We start from the raw sequence: 27,745 nt of genomic DNA on the forward strand, positions 1-27,745 counted from the left end.
TTCCAATCTTAGAAGAAAGCGCTTACGAAGACTATCTTTCTTCTCTGCTTCCCACTTGAACAAGCAGCGATGTGCCTCTCTCGTCTGTCATCCACGGGCTCCTCCCCCTTCTCCAGGTGCCCCTCCCCGGCGGCTCAAGAGGCGGAAGTGACGCACAGGAAGTGTCCCTCTTCCCCTTGCTGTGGGAGGAAGGAATCAAACCCCCAAGATGGCGGCGGCGTCGGAGGAGCGGATGGCTGAGGAAGGAGGCGGTGGCCACGGCGACGGCGGCTCCCCTTCGGCCATCGGCTCTACCCAGCGACTTCCCCCACCTCCCCCGCCCCAGGCCCCGCAGCCGGGGTCCCAGGCTCCCCCGGTCCCGGCGCTGGCTCCGGACCAGCTGCCTCAAAACAACACGCTCGTGGCGCTGCCCATCGTAGCCATCGAAAACATCCTCAGCTTTATGTCCTACGACGAAATTAGCCAGCTCCGCCTGGTGAGGCCCCCACGGGACCCCCGCCGCCCTCTCCGCCGGGCCGAGGTTTGGGGAGGGCCCGAGAGGGAAAGAGCGTTCCCCGGGGAGGGAGCCCCTTGGGAGCCGCAGCCGGCGCCAGAGCACCGAGTGCGCCCCTCCCGCCCCAAAATCTCTGTCGGGACCGGTCCGCGGGTCTTGTCCGGATTTTGCCCTTGCTTTGGGGCTGGGGGCGACTGCGTGCGGGAACTTGGCCTTGGGGGGCTCCGTGCCCCCCACCCGGAAGCGGGGCCGCGGCCGGGGAGGCAGCGGGAGCTGGGCTTCCCACCTCCTCCCGACCTGAATGTGGACCCCGGAGGGGTCTCGCCACCTGCCTTTTGTATATCACCCTCCAGCCCCCGGCTGGAGTTAGGAGGCCAGCACTCCGAAGTAGGCGAGATGATCCCAGCCAGGTTTGGTTTGTCTGCGAGAATAACGTATTGTTACCCCGCCCCCCCCCGGCTAAGTTTTTTTGTTGCAGAAAATAAAGTCGGATCGGTCGGTCCTCCCAAAAGCCGGTAGAGGTTTGGAGGAATTGGAACGTAGCCTCAACCCCAGCGCCCTAGTTGACCAGTAAAGTAGAGCCCTGAGAAGTGACTATTCCGGCTTTGCCTCACCCCTGATACTTCCCACCCATAGTGAAGCAACTTGCCCCTTGAGAAGGTTTTTTTTCTTTCCTGCAGTTCGTTTTCTAACTAGTGATTTACGCCCACCCACCAGCTTTAGGAGAGGTTTTATACCTTAAAATCACAGTAGTTTAGTCCATGATTTATGAAAATAAATTGCCATTGGGATTTTCTTCATTCCAGAAGTTTCCCTGAAGGTTTGATGAATATCTTAGTTCAGTCAGGTATTTTGCTTCCTTTCAGTGAATTTAAGTGGTAAGGAAATTGAAGGAGGTGGACATTTTGAAATGATTGCAGACCGATTCTGTGTGGAAGCTAAATCTGTGGTCGGGTTGTTTTTAAGAGGACAAAGACATGTTGCTGAATGTGCTGTGTATAGCATTTTCTTAATAATCAATATGCCATATTTTAGGTGTACACCTCCAATCTAAAATTGATTATAATTGTATTTCTGAAAGTATACTTATTTTTTAAAGGAAGGTTGTAAATATCCATTCAAACTGGTGGACAGTTGTTGCGTTTTTTTCTTGTCAACACAGCACATTAACCATGCCAGTCTGCAGGATGGAAAATTCTTCATTTGAAAAGTGATATTTCAAAATGATTGTCCCTTAATTTCCAGGACATGTCATCCAGAATTTCTTGTAGAATCTTAAATATTCCTTCAGATTTTTATAAAGGATGATGTTTGATCAGAATTCATGGTATACATTCCTGGTGTCTGGAAATTGGGCATAGCATTTGATTGAATTGAGCCTTTCAGCCAGACAATGCCTTTGTAAAGCTTGGGATGTTCACAGTTCTGTTTTATAAGTGTTGAGGAAAACTGGGGGGGTTTGTTCATTTGTTGGTCATTTTATTTTTTAAAAAATTAAAAACGTTTTTAAATGGGGGAAAACCAGCCTGTCCTAGGGGACAAAGTTAAAAACACACCCCACAATTTATTAGTAAATGACATCTCTTTCAAGTGAAGTATTCAGCTGCATTCTTCATTTTTAAGTAGTTTTCTATTCTAGTGTTTTAAAGATACAAATTTGTAGTTTCAAAGATTTTTTCCATAAGGAGTCCATTACCACCCCTCCACTAAGGAGTCCCTTGCCACCCCTCCACTCCTACCCCCCAAAAAGATTCTGCTGCCAGTTTTACATCTTAAAAGATGGGTTTTTTTCCTCTGCTTTAGTAATGGGGAACTATTTCTTATTCCTTTCTTAAGGTTAATGGATAATTCTTAGATTAAATGGATAATCTTTTGTGAGGATTTGGAAGTGTCTTTGGTTGTAGATTCATTGGTTTGATGTCATAAGGTACAATTCAAGTAACATGAAAGATTCTTTCTTGCCACTAGATGTCAGCATTAATTTAATTACGATCATTTAATGAAATTGGCTGCCTAGAGATAGTGCTTGTTAGGTCTTTTACAGGCCTTTTCTCATTTAAGTGACCATTTATACCTAAATGCTGTTTGCCAGAAAATCAGTAGCAGTGTGTGTGCTGCTATCTGGCATACAAATTACATAATTTCTTGAGTGGAGTTAGGTTGGATATGATTGGAAGAGAGTGATATTAATTAAGAACAGACTTGGTTTCCATAAAGCTAAATGTCAACTATTCAATGGTTGATGAGCTAGTTTATTTATTTTTCAGGTGTTTCTTTTTTCTTCCTTCCCAATTTACTTGCCTTATTAGGACCTCAGTCATAACTATTGTTAGCGCCTAAATTAGAGGACAGGTGCTTGATCCATGTGCTTAACCACCCTGTATTTTCTTGAAAAGATTTGCTCTAAGTTGAAATGGCTAAAATAACATTTTTCAATTGCAGTTTAGTTGATAATTTGCTTCCTGTTGCCATGAATTATTGAAGTTTGACTCTCCAATTTAGTTATTTCCAAGGGACTGTCCAAATGCCTTATTAAATTGGATTTTGTTTTTTCTGCCATTGACTATTTGCTCCAAAAATGTACATGGAACTTGGAAATCCTGGTTACATAAAAATAACTCTTTAAATATTTAACTTCTCCAATATATTTAAAATTAATTGGATGAACACAACTTTTGAAATGACAAAACATGTACTTTGAGTTGTTCTGCCAATAAATCACACAAGTTTGCGCTGATGCAGCATTAGATTGTCACCTAGGCCTCCTTGGCAGGTATGAGAGTTTTTGAAACAAGTGGCACAGGTTAAGAAGTGAGGTCCTACGGCTGGTTACAGAGCAGATCAAAGCTAACTTTAAACGTATAACTTTGACTCATGCGTACAGTGTTCTCGCTCACTGAAAAAATGAGTATGGGAGGCTTTAAAAGCTGTCTTAGGGAATTCCCTGGTGGCCCAGTGGTTAGGACTCCCCCTTTCACAGGGGGTTGGGGTTCAATCCCTGGTCGGGGAACTGAGATCCTGGAAGCTGCGTGGCACAACCAAAAAAAAAAAAAAAAAAGTTGTTTTAGAGAGATCCTATCATACCTTCTCCTCTGTGATTCTAGTGGAGCTCCTATAAAGTTAATGGAATCCTATTAGTGGTTCGGGACAAATTTGACTAAAAGTTAAATTCAGAAGTCCTGCTTATTATCTGGAATGAAATTTTCCAGTTGGTAACAGGGTACATAAATATATGCTTTTGTCCCAAGATATTTCTCTAAAGCACTGTATCTAGTTAAGTCTATTACCCATTTCTAGTTCCTTTTACATCTTTTCTTCAAATGTGTTTGAAAACTTCAGTTGTAGAGAGGGTTGATTGGTAGAAAATATGAAGGAAAATGGGAAACCATTACTTGTTTTTTTAAGTAGGCAAGCTGTCTTCCTCCTATCTCTTGCTCTATACCAGTAGTTCTCAAATTTTTTTGTCTCGGGACCCCTTTACACTCTTAAAAGTTATTGAGGACCCTAAGAGCTTACCTTTGAAAAGTCTAGAAAACACAAGAATACACAATGCACAATTCCCTTAGCTGTCATCACATGTCATGTTACCTCTAGAAAATTCTGCTGTATCTTGTGAGAGAATAAGCACGAAAATGGCAAATAACATCTTAGTATTATGAAAATAGTTTAGCTTCACAAACTCTTGAAAGGATCTTGGGAATCCCAAGGGTCACATACTTTGAGGACCACTGCTCTGTATCGCTGTATTATAGAAAATACACTCTCTGCATTGCTGGGGTTTTTTTTTTCCCCTACCATGTCATCAGGTTATTGATTTTATTAACAGGTACTTAAGTATAGGTAAGAAATTATAATATTTTGGGGACAGTTCACTCCTGCACAGTCTCAAAGCAAAGGTGTTCAATCAGTAACCCTGTCCACAGTATCATCATTGAGACAGAATGTAAACACCTTCCTTGAGCACATTTACAAAGCACTAGGACAACAAATGCATAGTAGTAAATACAAGAATGTAGAGGTTACTCAGGAGAGGCTTCCTCAAGATCATGAATTTTCATCCAGTCAGAGGTAGAAGAACATTCCCAGCAGAAAAAAGGCATGTAATTATCCTAATTGTTTTGCTCAGGCTAATATTAAAATATATATTTTCTTTCCAAGTGAATATTTAGGGAGGACACCCAGAGAATTTTTAATTTGTTGTAATTTTTTTTTACCAGCAGACGATTGAGAATTAACTCTGTCTCTCTCTCTATATAGTATTGTATCTTAAACAATCCATGCCAGGTAGATAGAATTTTTTATAAAAGATTAAAGTATTCTTACGAAAGAGGGGGCAAGTTGTATCAATATTTTTAATAGGTAAGGGAAATTAAGAGGAGTTCACTGAAAAAAACAAATAGGCCTGGCTCATTCATTGTTCATCTTTTAAATGATTTTATCACCTGTCATTAACTGTTTGCCACATTTGCTTTATCTCTTTCACTTGTATGCTTATTCACCATTAGAAAGTAAGGTGCAAATATAATGACATTTACCCCTGAATACTTCTTCTATATAATCACAATATCATCACTTCCAAGGGATTTAATATTACATTTTATATTCAGATTTTTCAGTTGTCCTCACAATATTTTTTTATAGCTTGGAGGGGTTGGGGAGGTAGTTAAGGTTCTTTAATCTAATAAAACATTAGACTCTTTAATCTAGAAAATTCCTCCCACTTTTTCACTGTTTTCATTCTTTCATGACTTTTTGAAGAATCCAGCCCAGATGGCTTGTCAAATGTTCTACACAGCAGATTTGTCTGACTGAGAGGATTATAGGAAGATCTTGGTCTAGCTCCATCTCTAAACTTTAGTAGTATAGTAGGAACCCCCCACTAATGTCCTTAAAATAAAGAAGTCCTACTTTCTAGACTAGTGCCAACAGTTTCTATAGCAGTGGAGTATTATTTGAAACTCTAATCAGTTGAGAAATAATTAGGATAATCATTTCGATCTGTATAGCTACTGATCACTAAATTTAAAAAGATGCAAATCAGAAGACCTGGATTCTTTTTTTTCCCCCCACATAGCTTGGTTTTTATTGAGGTGCTGTCCTAGGCACGTCTCCAGTCCTTCAAATAATCTTGTGCAGGGGCTTCCCTGGTGGCGCAGTGGTTGAGAGTCTGCCTGCCGATGAAGGGGACACGGGTTCGTGCCCCGGTCCGGGAAGATCCCACATGCCGCGGAGCGGCTGGGCCCGTGAGCCATGGCCGCTGAGCCTGCGCGTCCGGAGCCTGTGCTCCGCCACGGGAGAGGCCACAACAGGGAGAGGCCCGCGTACCGCAAAAAAAAAAAAAAAAAAATCTTGTGCAGCCAATACAAAAAAATGAGGAAACTGAGAGTAATCCATATTAGATTAAAGTCCATATTAGACTGATACATATATATGTATATCTATAAACAATAAGTATCTATTTGCTAGAAGACCCTTATTCTTAATTTCATTTTTTGCCCCTGAGTAGCTGGATGACCTTGGACAAGTCATATAAATTCTTAAGGCCTCAGTTTTCTCACTGTTAAAAGAAAGGACAGGTTCTGGTGTCTACATCCCTTTCAGTTCAAGGGTCTAATAAGCAGCCTAATCTTTGATAGTAGCTTCCTAATTAATTGGAGAAAAACATGAACTGTTCATTTGAAAACTGTAGAGCATGAAATGAGTACATAAAAATGTGATTCCATTACAGTATTTCCTTGATTCCAAGGTATAGTTTCATATTTTAACTTTTTTTATTTCCTGTATTTTTTTGGTCGCGCTGCATGGCATGCAGGATCTTAGTTCCCTAACCAGGGATAGAACCCAAGCCTCCCCACAGTGGACGTGCAGTGTCTTAACCACTAGACTGCCTGGGAAGTCCCCATTTTAACATTTTTGAAATGAGAATGCATCTTGATCAAATTGCATATATATTATTGTGGCAGTACTTTTTTCTTCTTCCAGAAGAGCTTTTATTAAATTGATAACATATCTTAAAGTCTTTACAGCGTCTTAAACAAAATTGAAGAAGCCCAGCATACTATATTTCAAGGCATCTAAGATATCTGAGAAAGAAATGCTGGCAATTATATTGTAATATATCATATATTGGAAGACCATTCCACTGTCAAATGTTAAAAGATGAAAAATGTACATCTTAGAATCAACTAAGATTTTATATTAGAGATTAGGTTTGATAGGAAAAGTGTGCATTTCATGGATTTATGGCGTATGTGTCTTGCATTAAGAAGGGCCATAGTGGCACAACAAAAAAGATTTCTAAATAAACACAAGTGAAGAAAAATTTTTATTACTGACCACTTAAGTTAGAAAATGATAAAAAGAATAAACATGGGGGCTTCCCTGGTGGCGCAGTGGTTGGGAATCTGCCTGCCAATGCAGGGGACAGGGGTTCGAGCCCTGGTCTGGGAGGATCCCACATGCCGCGGAGCCGCTGGGCCCGTGAGCCACGGCTGCTGAGCCTGCGTGTCTGGAGCCTGTGCTCCGCAGCAGGAGAGGCCGCGATAGTGAGAGGCCCGTGCACCGCGATGAAGAGTGGCCCCCGCTTGCCACAGCTAGAGAGAGCCCTCGCACAGAAGCGAAGACCCAACACAGCAAAAATAGATAAATTAATTAATAAACTCCTACCCCCAACATTTAAAATAAAAAAGAATAAACATGGCATTTTAAATCTTGAAGTAATTAACAAAGAAAAAACAAATCTGTTCTTCATACTAGAGCAGCAAATAACAGAGGGGCCAAGCTAAACGTCTTCATTGTAGACTGATTTGTTCCATTAGTTCCCTTTTGTTTTTATAGTATATATTTTCCTAATCTCTAAATACACTGGTTGTTTTTGACATAGTCATCATCTTTGTATATCAGATTCTAGAATTTTATTTTTCTGTCTTGGGTAAATTGCCAAATTGCTAGGATTTTTGTTTTGTTTTAATAACTGGAGAAATGAAATTTCTTCCCTTTAGCCTTGGGAAATAATTAAAATATCCCCAAATTTAGAGCTACACTTTAAATAAGATAATTTTGTTTTGCAAGTTAACATACATTGGCAGCAGTTAACATTAAATTGCTCACCTTGGGGAAAATTAGTGTATTGCTGTTTTTCAGAGGTCACTTTGCTTCCTTCTGAATCCTAAACAAGATAGATATATGCTCTATCGTGTCTTTGTTTTTATGCTCTCGGTCAGTCAGTGCTTATCGAACATTTATGAATGGAATAATACCACATTAAATACTGTTATTTTCCTACAATATTGACTAATGCTTCAAATCTTTTTGGCTTTTGTGGTGCTCTTCTAGTTTGTCTTTGTGACCTCCTATTTTCTAATTTTTTTTTTTTTAGTTGAAGTATAGTTGATTTACAGTATTCGTTTTAGATGCATATTTTCTGATCTTTTTTTTATCAGCTTTTAGTTATAATGGTCAGTTGAGGCTCCATTTATAAGCCTTTGTTTTCTTGTCTTTTACTGCATTTGGGATTCATCTGCAGTGGTTTCAGCTATCTTCATGTGAAATTTCCAGAACCATATCTTTAGTCTTAACATTACAGTTGCTTACAGAAAATGACCAATCAGCTGTACCAATACTAGATCTCTCCCAAAATGGGTGATCTTTTTCCTTTTAAACTTACTTCTCATTACTGTCTGATTTTCCTGCTCAAAACATGAGAGATTTTATTCCTCTCAGCTTTGCCTACATATCTGATCTGTCTTCAGAAGTAGTTTGCTTGCTAATGGTTTATTCCTTCCAGGCTTTGTGCCTTTGTTCTGTCAGTATTAACTTGGCAGTCCTTGCTTGCCCTCTCTTCCTTTAAAGCCTAGTTCAAATCTTGTATCATGTGAAGTCTCTTGGTTGACCTTACCTGGTTCCCCAGTCAGTTGTATACTCATACTAGTCAGTACTCATTCCGTTGCATTTCTAGATTATTAAGAGATACCTAAATTCTAGTATTTAGCTAGATTCAGTGCAGCAAAATTCTAGTATAATAAAATAATTTAGAAACTACCTTGGAAATTAGTACAGCAGTAATTGACCTTAATTTTTCACTTTGTAAATAAACTTTTTTTTTCAGTTTTGAGATGTAATTGATATATAGCACTGTATAAGTTTAAGGTGTACAGAATAATGATTTGACTTTTAAAAAATCAGGAAATCATCACCACAGTGGGTTTAGTTCCAGTATTTAACTCAGAAATTATCAAAGAGGTTATAGAGTCCACAAATAGAAAAAGTATTTTTCTGCAAAGTTGTGTTAGAGGGTGTCTCACATCAAGTAGTTTTAACAACGTTAACAACAATGCAACCCCCAATTTTTATTCCTCAGAGGCACCACTTTCAAGTCTTTGGGTTGTTTGTCTTCTATTTGATAATATCTGTTGACTTCCTACTACGAAAGATGAGAATTTAGCCTGCTTTATTCCCCCTCATCACACACAAAAAGACATACTCTCTTTTCCTTCCTCCAGTAACATGATAAAATTTTTTTTCCTCACATAAAGTTCAGTACCAGTGTTCATGGCAACGTGTTTACGCAGGATGAGGGCACTGGTTCTCATTTGTGGTCCAGGTTTACCAGAGGGGTTTCCAAGACCCTTTCAGGGAGTCTATACAATATAAAATATTTTCATTACTTTACTAATATATTATTTGCAATTTTCACTCTCTTTAATGCAGAAGAAGCAGATATGAAAATTCACTTGTTTCTGTTAAACCACGGATCAGAGATTTGTAAAAATGTAACTCATTAAATATTTTGTTTTAGAAACAGTTACTTATGTTAATACATATTGGGTTTATTTTTTTTTCAGTAGACACTGAACAAATGTTTATAACTTACTAGTTAGAAATAGATTCCACCATATTTTAAAATATAATTTTTTAGAATTACTCTTAGTATCAGTACTTAAACCTTATTATGTTTTCATTTACTTTGAAATGAAAAGAACTGTTTACCTTCATACGTTTCATTTGCCATACTGGGATTTAGGGAATAGCTAGTATTTAATATTAGAGTATCAAAACCTTTATTAGCTCAACCCAGTTTACCAGAATTTTTGTCCCTATAATCTCAGGAGAAAGCAAACTTGTATCAAAAGTTTCATCAGTATTTCAAGTATTTGTCAAGCATTTGTTTTTAGGTGCTATGAGAGATAGAAGCATAAGACAGCCCTTGCCTAATTGACTTAGCCTTGATGTAGATTTATCTCAATAATATCTCAGTGTTGCACTTTCAGCAACACCTATACAGTGAGAATTAACGACCAGGTTGATGACTTTGAGTCACTGCAAAATACTCAGGAAACAAAGAACAAATGTATTTTGTGTAGTAGGTTTCATTAAGATAAAAAAGATACTGGGATATCTCAGAAATATAAGAACTAAGTATATGAAGCAAAGTTTTCAAATTAGTGGTAAGTTAAACAAAATTTATTTAACATAATTTTTATATAGCACTTTATAATTTACCAAGTGATTTAGTGTGTGTTATTTAATCCTAATGACATCCCTATATAGTAGATACTATCCATATTTTACAGATGTCTGATTCAGGCTTTCAAATAGAAGCTGACTTGCTCAAGGATGTATATTGGTTGGAGTCAAATTTAGGTGTTGTGACTTCAGATCCTGTACTTTTTTTTTTTTTTTGCGGTATGTGGGCCTCTCACTGTTGTGGCCTGTCCCATTGCGGAGCACAGGCTCCAGACGCACAGGCTCAACGGCCATGGCTCACAGGCCTAGCCGCTCCGCAGCATGTGGGATCTTCCCGGACTGGGGCACGAACCCGTGTACCCTGCATTGGCAGGCGGACTCTCAACCACTGCACCACCAGGGAAGCCCCAGATCCTGTACTTTTTTTGTATAAAGACACCATGTTTTTAAAGGATTCAAAGTAGTTAAGTTTCTGCTGTACATGTTGAAATATTTTGGAGGATATGACAGTATCTAGTATAGGCTTTGGCCATCATAATCTGTCATACTTAACCCAAATCACTAGAAGAAATAATTAAAAACTGTCATTCTGGTTATAGATCATAAAAACTTTGTGAGCAGTTAGACTTAAGTTTGAATATGTTTTTGGCCAAAGGAGAACTTTCTTATTTCAAACTGTTAAAAACCTTCAAATATGTTGCTTTAATGGTCATCAGGATTATAGTCTTTGACCATAAAAGCAGGGATACATCCAGAACATTCAACAAATACCTAAAGACTTGGCACTTCCACTGCAGGGGGCACGGGTTCAATCCCTGGTGAGGGAACCAAGATCCTGCAAGCCATGTCTCACAGCCAAAAAAATTTAAAAAAAAAAAAAAAAAAAATATATATATATATATATATATATATATATATATATATTTTAAGGAGTAAAGTATTCCTTGCCTACACATAATACTAATTCCTTGCCTACACATAATACTAATTTTTAAATGCAATATTGTAATTTACAATTTACATATAGCAAACTGGGGAATAATACTGGCACAGAGAATTTTGAACCATCAGTTATGAGCCTAATTTAATTGTTACCAATTTGGTTTTTACTTTTTACAATTCTTTCTCATTCTCTCTTCCCATAGGTTTGTAAAAGAATGGACTTGGTCTGCCAGAGAATGTTGAATCAGGGATTTCTAAAAGTGGAGAGGTACCATAATCTATGTCAGAAACAAGTTAAAGCACAACTCCCAAGGTATGTTATGGTTAGCATTGGCAATAATTTACAATTGGGGATTTTGTTTGTTTGTTTGTTTTTAATCTCACTAAGGGTTTACTTGGGTTAAATGGTTTCCAAATTTTTGTAGCAAAGGGTACACAGATCACAATAAATCATTTTACTATGGTTTGTTCAACTCTCACCATATCTGTTCAACATTTTGGTTCAAACTAGGGCATTTAGGCAAGAAAATGAAATAAAAAGCATCCAGATTGAAAAGGAAGAAGTAAAATTCTCTATTCACAAATGATACAATCTTGTATACACATGATGTTGTATATAAAATACATTAATTATTAGAGCTAGAAATGAGCTCAGCAGGGATCCTGGATACAAGATTAGTACACAAAAATCAATTGTATTGGGACTTCCCTGGTGGTCCAGCGGTTAAGTCTCTGTGCTCCCAATGCAGAGGGCCTAGGTTCAATCCCTGGTCATGGAACTAGATCCCACATGCTGCAACTAAAGAAAGATCCCGTGTCCCACAACTAAGACCCAGCACAGCCAAATAAATAAATAAATTAAATAAATAAATAAATGTATGTATAATCCTATGCACTAGCAATAAACAATCCAAAAATGAAGTTAAGACAATTCCATTTACAATAGCGTCAAAAAGAATTTAAAAAACTTAGTAATGAATATAACCAAAAAAGTATAAAACTTGTATATTAAAAACCACAAAACACTGTTAAAAGAAATTAAAGAAGACTTAAATAAACGGAAAGGCATTCTATGTTCATGGATTGGAAGATTTCATATTAAGATGGTAATACTCCTCAAATTGATATATATATATTCAGTGCAACCCCTGTCAAAATCCTAGCAGTCTTTTTGCAGAAATTGACAGGCTGATCCTGTAATTCCTATAGAATTGCAAAAGGCGCAGAAATCAAAACAATCTTGAAAAAGAGCAAAATTGGAAGACTACCATTTCCCAGTTTCAGAACTTACTACAAAGTTACAATAATCAAGAGTATGGTGCTGGCATAAGGATAGACATATAGGGACTTCCGTGGTGGCGCAGTGGTTAAGAATCTGCCTGCTGCACCCTGGTCTGGGAGGATCCTACGTGCCGCAGAGCAACTGAGCCTGTGTGCCACGACTACTGGGCCTGCGCTGTGGAGCCTGCGAGCCACAGCTGCTGAAGCCCATGAGCCTGGAGCCTGTGCTTCACAGCAGGGGAAGCCACCACAGTGGGAAGCCCGCGCACCGCAGCACGGAGTAGCCCTCACTCACTGCAACTGCAGAGGGCCTGTGCACAGCAACGAAGACCCAACGCAGCCAAAAATAAAACAAATAAATAAAAAATTTTTTTAAAAAAAGGAATCTGCCTGCCAATGCAGGGGTCACAGGTTCGATCTATGGACTAGGAAGATCCCACATGCTGCGGAGCAGCTAAACCCGTGTGCCACAACTACTGAAGCCCACGCGCCTAGAGCCCGTGCTCCACAACAAGAGAAGCCACCACAGTGAGAAGCCCGCGCACCTCAATGAAGAGTAGCCCCTGCTCGCCACAACTAGAGAAAGCCCACATGCAGCAACAAAGACCCAACACAGCCAAAAAATAAATTAATTAATTTTAAAAGAAAGGATAGACATACAGATCAATGGAATAGAACTGAGAGTCGAGAAAGTGAACCCTTAAATTTTTAGTCAACTGATTTTCATTTTTTCAACAAATAACACTGGGACAAAAGAATGAAGTTGGAAACCTTTCTCAAACCATATACAAAAATTAACTGAAAATGAATTACAGGCTTAAGTGTAAATGTCACTGCTGTATTATAAAACCTTGAGAGGAAAACATAGTCATAAACCTTCATGAACTTGCATTAGGCAGTGGTTTTTTAGATACGACACCAAAAGCACAAGTAACAAAAGAAAAAAGTAGACAAACGAGAATTCATCAAAGTTTAAAATTTCTGTGCCTCAAAGGACACCATCCAGAAAATGAAAAGACAGCCTGCAGAATGGGAGAAGACATTTGCAGCTCATATATCTGTTAGAGGACTTATATCCAGATTGTATTAGAAACTCTTATAACTCAACAATAAGAAGATAAATAACCCCAATTTGAAAGTGGGCAAAGGATTCGATAGACATTTCTCCAAAGAAGATACACTAAAGGCCAAAAAGCCCATCAAAGATACTCAGCATCATTAGTCATCAGGGCATTGCAAATCAAAATAGTATGGGATACTGGTTTACACCCACTAGGATGGATGGCTAAAATTTAAAAAGACAAATGTTGGGAAGGAGGTGGACAAATTGGAATTTTCACATGTTACTGGTGAGATTATAAAATGGTGCAGCCACTTTACAAAAACAGTTTCTCAAAAAGTTAAACATAGAGTCACCAAATGACCCAGCAGTTTCACTCCTAAGTATATACTCAGGAGAAGTGAAAATATGTCTACACAAAAACTTGTACACACATATTTATAGCAGCATTATTCATCATAGCCAAAAAGTGGAAACAACCCAAAGGTCCATCAACAGATGAATGGATAATCAAAATAATGGTATGTCCATATAATAGAATATTATTCAGCAATAAAAAGGAATGAAGAACTACTGAGACGTGCTACAACATGGATGAACCTTGAAAACTATGCGAACTGAAAGAAGATAGACACAGAACACCACATAATATTATGATTATGATTCCAGTTATCTGAAGTGTCCACAATAGGCAAATCCATAGAAACCGAAAGTAAATTAGTTCTTGCCAGGGGCTGGGTAATGGGAGTGATTGATAATGGTTACAGGCTTGCTTGCTTTTTTTTTTTTTTTAAATATCTTTATTGGAGTATAATTGCTTTACAATGTCTTGTTAGTTTCTGCTGTACAACAAAGTAAATCAGCTGTATGTATACATATATCCCCATACCCCTCCTTCTTGTGTCTCCCTCCCACCCTCCCTCCCTATCCCACCCCTCTAGGTTGTCACAAAGCATCGAGCTGATCTCCCTGTGCTATGCAGCAGCTTCCCACTAGCCATCCATTTTACATTTGGTAGTGTATATATGTCGATGCTACTCTCTCCCTTCATCCCAGCTTCCCCTTGGCTTTCTTTTTGTGATAATGAAAATGTTCTGAAATTGGATAGTGGTGATGGGAACACAACTGTGAATATAGTAAAAACTACTAAATTGTACCCTTTAAAAGTGAATTTTATTGTATGTGAATTATGTCTCAATAAAACTTTTTAAAAGTTTAAATGAGCTGATTTTGTGGGCAAAAATATATGGTTTCTTGTCTTTATGTCCATGTGTAATTCTTTCATTAATTTCTCTAATAGCCATTAGGCTTGACAAAGCCAAAGAACAAAACAAAAAAAAAAAACTAATTTTTTTCAAATATTTTATCAGTGAGTATTGGATTAATCCTTGGCAAGGATTTCTAAACAGTGATTCGTTTATCATGACAGTTAAACAAATTATGACCCAATTGTAGATTTCTAAATTAATGTGTAAATGTTAAACTTACATTAAGGCATTTTGTTTGGTTAACATTGTAGTCCACAGTACTTCTTTTAATGGTTGCCTTTTTTTTTTTTTTTTTGGTAGGAGAGAGTCAGAAAGGAGAAACCATTCATTAGCTCGTCATGCAGACATCCTCGCTGCTGTTGAAACAAGGCTGTCTCTCTTAAATATGACTTTCATGAAGTATGTGGATTCCAATCTCTGTTGCTTCATCCCAGGAAAGGTAAAATAGAATCCCTTACCTAGAACAGCTGGATTGCACTATGTAAACTTTAAATTATTATAAAGTTACAGAGTGATTTTTTTAAATAATAGAATTATTTCTACTTCTTTGGATGCACTTCTATGAATGGCTTTGTTTAGCTTCTGTGCAACAACATATACATATGTATCATTTATGTGATCTTTATATTTAAAATTATGATTTTGAAATATACTGTAGAAGTGCTACTATTCTTTAGAAAAGCTTTTTAAGGGTTCATACTCAAGAAAAAATTTTGCACTTTTACTTTTTGTTAAGATGCCAGAGATACAGCAATGAATAGGATAGGTATTGTCCCTGCCTTCAAGATTGTTATAATTTGGGGGAGGTGGAGTAGGAAAGACAAGCTGGTTTGGTTTTGTTTGAGAAATGTTTCATGAAGACAACTTACAAACTTCCAGATCTGACAAGAATAGATAATTACTGTGTAACAGTATACTCAGAGCTAAGTAATAGTGCTGTTTAACACAGAAATAAGTATATTGTGATATATTTATTGTTACTAAGTTAATAAAGATCCCAGCGTTCAACACACTACTCATACCTTCACTAGTATCTTGCTTCTTGAATTGAGTGTAAATTCAGAATAAAATAATGTCTATATCTTTTTATGTCCAAGAGATGGAGGTAGAATTAAAGATCATTTTGCTACTTAGTTGATACTGGCAAAAGGTTCCCTTAACATGGTTGGAACTAATTAATACCTAGTAAAATTTGAATGTTCTCTTTTTGTTATTTCCATAGATAATTAACATTGGCAATATTTTTAATGTACTTTCTCCATTTTCAACTTTCTGTGACGTACGTTGGGAGCCAGAGGAGTCCTGTTTCTTTTTGTTTGTTTTTGTTTTTGCGGTACGCGGGCCTCTCACTGTTGTGGCCTCTCCCGTTGCGGAGCACAGGCTCCAGACGCGCAGGCTCAGCGGCCATGGCTCACGGGCCCAGCCGCTCCGCGGCATGCGGGATCTTCCCGGACCAGGGCACGAACCCGTGTCCCCTGCATCGGCAGGCGGACTCTCAACCACTGCGCCACCAGGGAATCCCTCCTGTTTCTTATTTAAAGTATACTTTGGTATAGCGCACTTCCCTCATTAGCTACCGATGCTTCTGCACGGTACTATAAAAGAGTGACCGGGGCCTTCCCTGGTGGCGCAGTGGTTGAGAGTCCGCCTGCCAATGCAGGGGACACGGGTTCGTGCCCCGGTCCGGGAAGATCTGACGTGCCGCGGAGCGGCTGGGCCTGTGAGCCATGGCCGCTGAGCCTGCGCGTCTGGAGCCTGTGCTCCGCAACGGGAGAGGCCCGCGTACCGCAAAAACAAAAACAAACAAACAAAAAATAACAAAAAAAATAAATAAATGAAAGGGACCGGTTAGAAACTTTAGATTCTGATTCTTATGCCAGATTTTATCCAGGTCTGATTCATAGGCCTTAACTCTTAGGTGTTCCTGGGATGTTCACTGAACTAGAATAGGTTGTCTCCTGTAGCCTTGTAGTTTTTATTGCCTATCATAAGGTTGTGAATAGTTAAGACGCATCTCCAAGCTTCATAACCTTAGAGACAATTCAGTCAGTTGTTAACGAGAGTTGAGTAGTTTGCAGCGAAGTCCATATGGCCTGCAAAGCCAAAGATATTTTAGTACCTGACCTTTGCAGAAGTTGCCCATCTTTTGTTCTAATTTATCAGGATCATGTGATTAGAATAATATTTACTATCTATACAAATGAAGTTGAATCTAGTTGAGTCCTGCTGGTTTTTTGGAAACCACTTGTCTTTGCTTTTAATTCTAGTACCAACTGAGGTGGTGGTAGCAATGGAGAATGTCTTCAGCTTTCAAGCTGATGTGTATCACCCTGGGCATTTGCTCTGGACAGCTCCTTAACTGAGACCTTTACCTTGCCTGCAGTGGAAAAGTCTTCCATTTTTCCTTCATCGTACCCATTTCTTCCAAAGATCTTATCCTGATTTATTTTTCTCCTACAAATCTGAACTTGACTGGAAAAACAACCCCCAGAAAACAAATAATTTTTGTTTTTATTATCACCTTGGCTTCTTCTCTTTCTTACAAGTGCCATCTATATAGCTTATACCTTGCCTAAAACAACACTGTATACTCAGATTATTACTTTTTATTTTTATGTAGCTGGTACTTTTTAGCTTAGACTAAATCTAAACTGCTAACTTACACAGTTTGCAGTTTTGGGTTGTTTTATTATTGTTCCTTTTTGAACTTCTCATCCTTAAACTTTCACATTCTATCTTCAGAACATAAGGATGTGGCATTAATTTTCTCATCCTTAAGTGAAGACATTCTATAAAATAATTTTCTTTCAGTTTAGCATATAATCTTGATTTGGTGTGTGATTTCTGTGGTAGTTCATTCTTGGTTTTCCCAGGATCTTGCTCCCGGGTTATACTTAAAAGTTCAGGTGCTCTTATACTTTGTAAGAGAACTCTTTTCGTGGTTTTGTATAGAATATATCCATTTTGTTAAAATTCAGGTCTCCAGTAGGGATTTCATCTCACAAATTACTTTTCACAAGTTACTTAAGTGAGTCTGGGTAATATGCACATTAGTTTAAATTAGATTGCCTGATATGTAACAGAATTGTGGACCTTTAACAGTTGGGAAGATTTTTTTCTTTTAATTATTCTCTGAAAGAACAGTTGAGTTTGTTCATAAAATTAAATGGCAGGATGAAGATAGAAGATTAAATATATGTTTACCTCTTAATTTCTCCCAGAACTCTAGTCAGTGGAGTGGAGTAAATGATCTAACTTTTAAAAGGAAAAAAGATAAAGACCCATGAAAATGAGGTCAGAAAGTAGACAGTAGCAACAGAATTTTGGAAGCTGGAGAGTAGATGAATAAATGGTAACTGACTTAGCAGAACTGAGAAAGTTAATTCCTAAACTGGGAGTGGGGGAAGCTGGGAGGCAACCCAGTATGCACAACTGAACCTCTAGAAAATTCTAGGTCGAAAGCTCCAAGCATTTCTGAAAATGGGGCTAAAACAGGAAGGTTGGTTGAGAATCTATATTTAAGAATGATTTAAACCTATAGGTCCCTTCTCCAGCTCTAAACAAGCTAGATCATTACCCTTCTACTCAGTGAAAACCTAAGGCTTATTCACTGGAGGGGTTTAAAATGGAGTCTCTTGACAAGGAAAGCATACTAATAGCAAGGGCATTAAAAGAAAATCTGTCTAAAGATTAGTTGGGAGTTTGCCACTATGGCTATGGCAGGGATCAGCAAACTTTTTCTGTAAAAGGCCAGATAATAAATATTTTTGGCTTTGTGAACCACATGGTCTGTGTCATGAATACTCAACTCTGAGAAACAGCCGTGATTCTACAACGTGTGGTAAATGAATGGGTGTGTGCTTGTGTTCCAGTAAAAACCTTATTTACAAAAATAGGCACAGGTCAGTTAGGGCCATAGTTGCAGACTCTGACCACTACATTGATGTTGCATTCATCTTTTCTCAGAACTAGAGTTTAGATTCTTAGCTTATTCCTGTATACATTTCTCAAATCTTCTGTCTGACATATAGAAGTCAAACTTTTTATAGTAAGCTCTCGGTCAATATCAGCAGTTCACACATACTGAAAAACGCATGTGAGCAGAGGCCAACTAACCATTCTGGGAGATATAATAATGAAAAAAGACATGAATAATTTCTTCTCTTCACCATTACTAACAGCCCCAGTAACCCTTTCGTGCTTATTGAAACACAAAAGTCAGTGTTTTTATAGTGTAAATGATCATGTAAGATCATGAAGCTAGATTTCCCTGAACAAACATAAAATCTACATATTATGTATTATTGGTTTGTTTTTAACGTTTTTGATGAAGAATAACTGGTGGTGGTCACTTTCTTTATTCCTTTTTTGGGGGGTAACTTTTTGTTTTGATGTATTTTCACATTTACACAAAAATTGCAAAAATATTACAAGGAATTCCCATGTATCTTTTATCCAGGTCAGCAATTATTTACCTTTTGTCTCATTTGCTTTTATTCTCTCTCTATACATATTTTATTTTTTTCTGAACCATTTGAAGATGAGTTGGAGCTACTGTGACCCTATACTCTTAAATATTTCAATGTATTCCCTAAAAACTAGGACATTTTGTTACTTAACCATAGTACAGATATCAAACTCAGGAAATTTAACATTGATCCAATACACTTAACTAATCAGTAATCTGTATTTAAATTTCATTTCTTATCCCAATAATAGTTTTCCTAGCTATTCTTTTTTTTTTTCTTTTGGCTGCGTTGGGTCTTCGTTGGTGTGTGTGGGCTTTCTCTAGTTGTGGCGAGTGGGAGCTACTCTGGGTTGCGGTGGGCAGGCTTCTCATTGCAGTGGCTTCTCGTTGCGGAGCACAGGCTCTAGGCGCGCGGGCTTCAGTAGCTGCAGCACGCAGACTCAGTAGTTACGGCACGTGGGCTCAGTAGTTGTGGCTCGTGAGCTCAGTAGTTGTGGCTCATGGGCTCTAGAGCACAGGCTCAGTAGTTGTGGCACACGGGCTTAGTTGCTCCGTGGCATGTGGGATCTTCCCGGACCAGGGATCAAACCCGTGTCCCCTGCATTGGCAGGCAGATTCCCAACCACTGCGCCACCACGGAAATCCCCCGAACTATTCTTATTTCTGAGTCCAGAATTCAGTCTAGGATTACACGTGGACTTGTTAATCCTCTTTAATGTGAAATAATTCCCTACTCTTTGTGTTTCTTGAGCTTCACATTTTTGAAGGTCATAGGTCAGTTTTTTGAGGAATAAATATCCTTCAATTTGAGTTTACCTAATGCTTCCAGAATATTGTATTTTTGTTTCTCTTAAAATTGGTTTTAATGTGAAGACATTCTTAAAAATATCTATTACTTGGAAGCATTTCCTCCTTTCACTATGCTGGTCCCCAAGTAAATATATACAGTCCACGAACCTTTAAAATGAAAAAAGAAGAATCAATCTATTCTCATTGATTTTTTTTTTTAGGTCCCTGCTCTTATCCCCCTATACCCCACCTTTCCCACCATCTTGGCTAACTAGGAGTTCTGATCAGCTTTTTGTGTGCTCCATTCTTAAGTATACGCAAGGAGTAGAGAATTGCCAGACTAATATGAAACACAGAATGAAACAAATGGGGAAAAATACACCTTTGAGAAAGCAATACAAGGATATGAAACTTAAAGAAACTGTGACTAATAGTCTAAGAGAAATAAGAAAATAGTCAAACACATGCCATATAAAGAAATATTTACAAATATGGAAGAAACAATTTTAAGTAAAAGGGGCGGAAAGGAAAATTAAGGAAATCTCAAGTGGAACAAAAAGACAGAAAATGAGAACATATGAGGTTCAGTATTTTAATAGGAGCTTTGTTTGCTAAACAGTAGATTAAACAAGATAGAAATTCATCTACAGTAGTAGAAATACTTAAATGATATTCACAGTATGTCATTTATTACTGTGCCAATTTAAACATAAGCATGATATAGTAAACTGCATGTGTTAGAAATATGATAGCTGTTCACATTTGGTTTCTTACCATACTTTTTTAAAACTTAAAAATATTTTCATAACTATTATTTTATTATCTCAAACTTGGGTAGGATTCGGCATGTGGCATATTATTTGAAAGGTGTACAGAGAGCCATTAAAGAGTTTAGGTGACCTGCCTAAAACCTGTGATCTTTACACTGGACACAAGACTCACACGTTACATTCTTGCTGCTAAAGTAATTTTCAGAAAGTGATTAAACCTACTCAGAAATTGAAATGTTTTAAAAATCAGGTAAATACTATGCTTTCTTAATATGTGCCTCTAAAGCCATTGTAGCCACTGATGACTCTGAATGCTAGAAGCAGTTTGGTTCTAACATGCTGTGTCCTTTTTTCCTCACGTTGTCCTTTGCTTATAACTTTTGGACAGAGGAAAGAAAAATTTTTTTTTTTTTTTTTTTTTGCGGTACACGGGCCTCTCACTGTTGTGGCCTCTCCCGTTGTGGAGCACAGGCTCCGGACGCGCAGGCTCAGTGGCCATGGCTCACGGGCCCAGCCGCTCCGTGGCATGTGGGATCTTCCCGGACCGGGGCACGAACCCGCGTCCCCTGCATCGGCAGGTGGACCCTCAACCACTGCGCCACCAGGGAAGCCCCAGAAAATATTTTTAATTTTATTGAAAACATGGATGAGTCCATTTAACTAAATAACCTCTATATGGTAAGCTTTGAAAACATTGTTTCCTAATGGAAGACTTGAACAAATGGAAAGAGATACCTTGCTTTCACACTATATTTAGAAGGCTGAATACAGTAAAGATAAGATTATTTCACAAATTGGTTTACAGATGTGATTTAGTATTAGTAATCCCTATGGAATAGTTTGATATGAAGTTAATTCTGAAGAATCAGGGTTACGGAAGAGGATTCACTGCATAATAAATTTCTTTTAAAAACCCAGAATAAAGGCATGGTACGTAGTAGCACTACATACATGTTGATTTCCTATGCTGTCACCTGTCCATCCACATCATCCATCTCCTCAGTCCACTCCTCCTTTAGTCATGCTCAGACTTCTCTTCCCCATTGAAATTCTGCTTATGTCTCATTGCCAGGTCCTTCATTAGGCCTGCTCAGTTCTCTCAGACAGATCTTATTTCTCTCTTTCTTTTTCACACAGCACTTTGCTTGTACATTGAATTTACTCAGTTTGAGCTAGCCTTTCCTGTGTATGGGTCTTTCACTAAGTCATCTTGCATTGGATAAGATGTATGTTTTATTCATGCTTGAATCATTATAACAGTCATTTCTAGTCTAGTTCAAATATACTGTAAATATTCTTCTGTCTACCAGTATTTATGTACATAAACATAATATAAATAGACCCATTAATAAAGCTGTGGATAAATACTCTTTCAAATATTATGTATTTTTAAAAAATTCCTCTCAATAAAAATTCTGTTAACTGTGACCTTTATATTCAAAATCCAGCCTCTAAAAATCATGTTCTTGTATTGACTTTACCCCTGTGGCTTGTCCCTAAACAGTTTTATTTAGATGGGTTAATATTAAGCAATTTATGATATTTGACCATCTTTATCACTCATTTAACAGATGTTTATTGAGTATCTGCTCTGTGCCAGACACTGCTAGACTGTGGGGATCTGACAGTGAAACTAGGCATGGTCTCTTTAGTTGAGCTTACTATATTATAGGAAGACAGACATTTACAGAAAAATGTAGTACTTAAAACTTGTAATGTGTATTCTGAAGGTAAAATAAAGGATTTGATGAAGATGTTAACATGATTTAAACTGAAAGAGGGTTCAGAAAAGACTGCTTACTCTGAGAAAGTGTTGCTGAGACCTCAAGGATGAGTAAGAAATTTGGGGCTAGAGAAGGTAGGGGAGATATGCAGGGAGAACATTCCAGAAAAGAGATCATAATGTGCAAAAATCCTGAGCAAAAAAGAGAGAGAGGGTTTGATGTAGTTCGAAGAGCTCATGGTTACTTTGTACCTGGAGCTGGAGTATACGGGCATTGAGGCCAGCATAAAATGATACTGGAGTGTCGCAGTACTGATTTATAACACACATGTAAACGCCGATGAACACAGAGCTACTGTGGGTCAGTTAATATCCTAGCACTAGTACACAGACTCTCCGTCAATATGAAGGACCTTGAAAAAAATACTCTATTACTACTTTAGCTTATATATTTTGTAATTAACAATTTTGTAATCATATAAATATTAAGTTGTTTTTTTTTCAAAGCATTGAGCTTATGCTAGCTTCCATAAATTTTTACTGTTTGGAGATACAGATATAGTTTGCATGTTTCTAACCCTTGAACTTAAACAAGCCAAACTGACTCAGACCTTGAAGCCATTGCCATTGTTATCCCTGCTTAAATGCTTTTCTTCCCAGATCTTCCAGTTCCTCATCATCATTCAGTTTTACCTTAAATATGTCAAAGAAGCCTCTCCTGACCAGTAAATGCTTACAGGTTAGGATTTGTTAACATAATTAAATTGTAAGCCCAAGAGAAAGTACTGTTTTCTTCATTTCTTTTTTTTTTTAATATACGTAATAGTTCCTAACATGGTAGTTCAGTAAGTTTTTATTGAAAAAAAATGTTATTTTCTTTTGGAATGAGTTCATAATCTAGTAGTAATACCAAAAATAAATGTATCACTTAACCACTAGTGCCTCAGGATTCTGCCTTTGACTATTCTATTCTGTATCTTCTCCCTTAGCAATGTCAGTCCCTGTTATGCCATTGGCTACTGAGGCCTCTTCATCATTTGGAGTTTCTCTCCTGATCTCCTAATCTGTATCTCCATATATGCCTGCCTGTCTAGTATCACCTGCATGGCCCATGTAATTCAAAACTAGCATATCTCCTATCTTATTACATTTGCCTACATATACACCACCTTAGGCCAAGCCAATTCCTAGTCATCTCTCCAGGCCCACTGACGTGGCCTCTTCTGTGAAGTCTTCTCTGATTCATGATAAAGACACATCCTAACAGTTTAATTTTGCTGACATTTATTTAGCACACATGATGCTAGACTGACAAGGATCATCTCATTGCCCTGAGAGTCTAGAACGTGTTAAGGACTGTAATTTGTCCTGGTACTATTCTGCAAGATTTTATGTTTCTCTAGCAGTACTCAGCAGCCTGAATAAAGGAGAAGAAAAGGCCAGTTATAAATAAGATTGTTCCGTAGTTGGGTACTGGCTAGGTAAATGCAGCAGTGGAAATGAGTGGGATTCAAGGTGGTTTGAGATACTTTGGTGACAGAATGGTTTGGCTGATTTAACCCACAAGTCTTGTGAGGTGAAGACCCATTGGAACAGATATCATCCAGACTGGAGATCTTCAGAGATGTACATTATTATCTTCAGGTCTACGCTGAAGCCATAGGAGAAAGTAGGGCTGACCTCACAGGGATTAAAGCTGAGGGCAGAATGCCTAAGGAAGGTTCAGTTACCATTCCAGCAAGAGAACTAGGAATCAGGACTGTCAGCTTTCTTCTCCATGTATGTATGCCTTGTGTTTCCCCATTGCAATTATTATTAAAATGAAAAAGGATCTCTTGCTACCCTTTGGCGATAACAAGAAAGTGGGCTGTGAGGAGACTTCATTCCAATCCACAGCAAGTCTAAGAGAAACAAAACTTCAAGGATAGAGCAAATAGTGGCGGTGTGAAAGAGAGAAGGAAATCAGGCTGAGTCCCTGGGGCTTTGGGAAACAGATTCAGACTAGAGTGAAGTAGGTTCAGAGGATTAGTAGAATATGGGTTTGGGTAATTCCCCCACCCCGACCCCTACTTGCATACAAGATCTAATCTCTTAGTTTAGTCTTCTAGTTTCTTTTGCAATTTGTATATCCCTCTTTACGTCACTTCTTTACACATCTTTCTCCCCAGTTACACTGATTTCCTTCAGGGCAGGAGCTGTATTTTAATCATCCTGATTCCGTAGCACCAGTAGAGTACAGAAAAGATGCTTAAATAAATATAAATATGAAATGTATAAAGTATTATAACAAGCCCAAAGCCATGTGTTACAGATGGTAATGTTATCAGTGGTCAGTATATCAGTTAAGTCACCTGTAGGTCTTTATAGGAATTGCAAAACAAGCAGTCACTTTGCTCCCTGTTTAGCTGTTTTCTTTAAGAAAAAAATAAATCTAAAGTGCTAATGAGAGCTCATTATTTTAGGTGATTGATGAAATTTATCGTGTGTTGAGATATGTCAACTCTACCAGAGCCCCTCAGCGAGCTCATGAAGTACTTCAAGAGTTAAGGGATATTTCCTCCATGGCAATGGAATACTTTGATGAAAAGATTGTTCCAATTCTAAAGAGGAAATTACCAGGATCAGATGTATCTGGAAGACTCATGGGCTCTCCTCCAGGTATCTTTTGTTTATAATACGTTCAGTTTATAATAATGTTCATATTATTATAATGTACATAGATTTGTAACTTGCTTTTTCCCCCCACCACTTAACCGTGTATCTTGAACTTTTCTGGGTCTGTAACTGTATCTGCAACATAATTTTTAATGACAGATTGGGCTACAGACCATAATTTATGTAGCTGATCTGCTGCTGTTTTGAACTACACTCTGAAGAACAATCTTGCGGCTAAATCTTTGTACATATCCACAACTTTTAACTTGGCTTAAATTTATCAGAGCAAATTGCTGAGTGAAAAGCTATGTATATGTGAATGGTTTTTGATGTTTCTGACTAGTTAGTATTCGTTATCCTATAACAGAATCAAATATACCAGACAAAACCCAAAAAATTCTTCATGGAAATAACCAGTTAATTATTTCAGCCCCTGGAGTATCTGGCTGCTACTTTAGAAGACAGGGTGCATAAGGCTGTTTTGAACATTGTCGGATCCTAGAGATTTGTGTCCTTATCTACTGAAAGAATGAATTGTTCAATATCTTCAACTCTTGCAAATACTTTAAATCTGGGAACAAATTTTTAGTAAAATATTTTGTTCAGATCAGTTAGCTCCCTGGAGTACTCGGTGGGGTAACTGAGTGGCTGTCTGTAATTTAATAATAAAGCTTACAGCATCTCAGCATTAACACATCTGTTATTTATTGAGTACCTGTTATGTGCACAGCACTGTACTGTGTCCTGTGGGGACTAAAATGAAGTATAATACATGGTGTCTTCTCTCAAGAATCTTATTATTTCAGAAGGTAAGACATATCCAGACTCAAATTATCGTAGGCAAGAGAAATAGTTTAAAGGAGTGTCCATTTAAATGTCAAATGAGTAGCAGAGAGAATCTTAAGGAAGATAAAATCATCGTTGGCTGGTCTGATTGAGACTTCACAAGAGGTGAGAATTGATCTGAGCCTTGTTAGTTGGCTAAAGGGAAGCAGAGAGAGAAGGAAGAATGCACCAGCGAAGGAAAATATTCTGAGTATTTAAATGTATAAGGAGAAAATTAGCAAGATGGGTTTTAGGGTGTGGATGGATCCATCTGGTCCTTTTAGAAAAGCTTCAGGAGATAGGGTTTTAAAAAAGTAGGTTATTAGTTTAAAATAGTGATTTTTGTGCCCATGTTACATTCTATTATTACTAAAACAGAATAGTTCCAAAGCCTTCCTACACCATGTCAGAAGTTCTTCCTGATCATCACATGTGATGTAACCCACTTTTTGATGGTGTCCCTGTTGTTTGGCTAATGTTGAAGCCTTTGCATATAACTAAGTGCAGAGAGGATCTGCGAACATGATAGGTCTGTACTTCTAACTCAGATGTTTTATGTTTGCTTGTGTGAAATGATTCTACTCTAATTTTACTATTTATATTTTCTTACTAGGTCCTAAAAATGCTTTATAATATTTTAAATCCAAGTTTATGCCATTAAATGCCCATCTCCATTTGCTTGCATTCCACATATTGCCACATGAACATGAGAATCAGAATTCAAACTCATTTATAGTTAAGACAAGGTGTCTGATTAATCCATTAGATCAAATAGATTGCAAAGAAGAAATTATCAGAAGTGATTTTATAAAGGATATTTCTGTTTTTGAGTAAGTTTAATTAATGAAGTATTACTGGTAGTGAGGCATTTTAAGTGATTGACCATTTTAAACTATTTCTCCACAGTTCCAGGACCTTCTGCAGCCCTGACAACAATGCAACTCTTCTCTAAGCAAAACCCTTCAAGACAAGAGGTTACCAAACTCCAGCAGCAGGTTAAGACAAATGGTGCTGGGGTGACTGTTCTCAGGCGTGAAATTTCTGAGCTTCGCACCAAAGTGCAAGAACAGCAGAAACAGCTTCAAGACCAGGACCAGAAACTGCTAGAGCAGACCCAGATCATAGGTGAACAGAACGCACGGTTGGCAGAGCTGGAACGCAAACTGCGAGAAGTAATGGAAAGTGCAGTAGGAGACTCCTCAGGGTCTGGGCAGAATGAAGAGTCTCCTCGGAAACGCAAAAAGGCCGCAGAAGCCATAGACTCTCTTAGGAAATCTAAACGTCTCCGGAATAGAAAGTAAACCAGAATGTGCTTCTAGCTCCAGAGGAAGCCCTGACTTCGTAGCTTGAGCAGTTCTGCATATCAGGACACTGTGAGCAACATGGTGTCCCTTAGCTCTAGGCTTTCAGAACACAACGTAAACTTGAACTCTCATGGTTGGGACAGTCTTTTCCCGCTTCTCCTCGTTGAACTGATGCGCAGAATCCTTTTATTTTGCAATAGATTTGTACTAACCAGACCTATCCTATCATGTTTTGAGAAGTTAACTTTATTTCTGTGCAGATAATGTTTAAAGCAAGTTTATCTGTTTCTGCATATATGCACATTACATAAGGATCTTAAACCAGTCTTGACAGACTAGAAGTTAAGTTTAATACATAAAATGTCCTGTTCACTTGAAAGAAAAGACCTACTTTTTAAATGGACAGTATCTTGTTTTTAAAAAAAAAGTTGACTTTTTGTTATAAGTGACCTTTGTCTGGAATGTCTGAAAAGTAGTAAATGCTTTTTGGTATTGAAGTAATGGGTAACTAAAACGGACTTCCATAGTATTGGCTGTAGAAGGGGCCTCTACAGTATTGACTATATATTTTTATAAACTACTGGCAAGGGACTTACCCAGTTGTTATATACATGTTTTCGGTTCACTTTTGGGGCCATGTCCTACATTTGCATGGATGGATGCATGCATTGCCTAGTCAACTCACTTAAAAAGCTCTTGCAC

The 27,745-nt window shown here is 38.0% G+C and overlaps 1 protein-coding gene across 1 annotated transcript; it reads left to right on the forward strand.

The window, feature by feature from the left end:
- Window positions 1-201: 201 nt before the first annotated feature.
- On the forward strand, window positions 202-27,745 carry FBXO28 (F-box protein 28). Its single transcript, XM_079929551.1, has 5 exons — window positions 202-475; window positions 11,104-11,213; window positions 14,810-14,948; window positions 24,722-24,917; window positions 26,646-27,745. The coding sequence occupies exons 1-5, from the start codon at window positions 209-211 to the stop codon at window positions 27,038-27,040; spliced, it is 1,107 nt and encodes a 368-aa protein (XP_079785677.1). The 5' UTR covers window positions 202-208; the 3' UTR covers window positions 27,041-27,745.

Source organism: Stenella coeruleoalba (genome assembly GCF_951394435.1).
Source record: "Stenella coeruleoalba genome assembly, chromosome: 1".
NCBI classification, from domain to species: domain Eukaryota; kingdom Metazoa; phylum Chordata; class Mammalia; order Artiodactyla; family Delphinidae; genus Stenella; species Stenella coeruleoalba.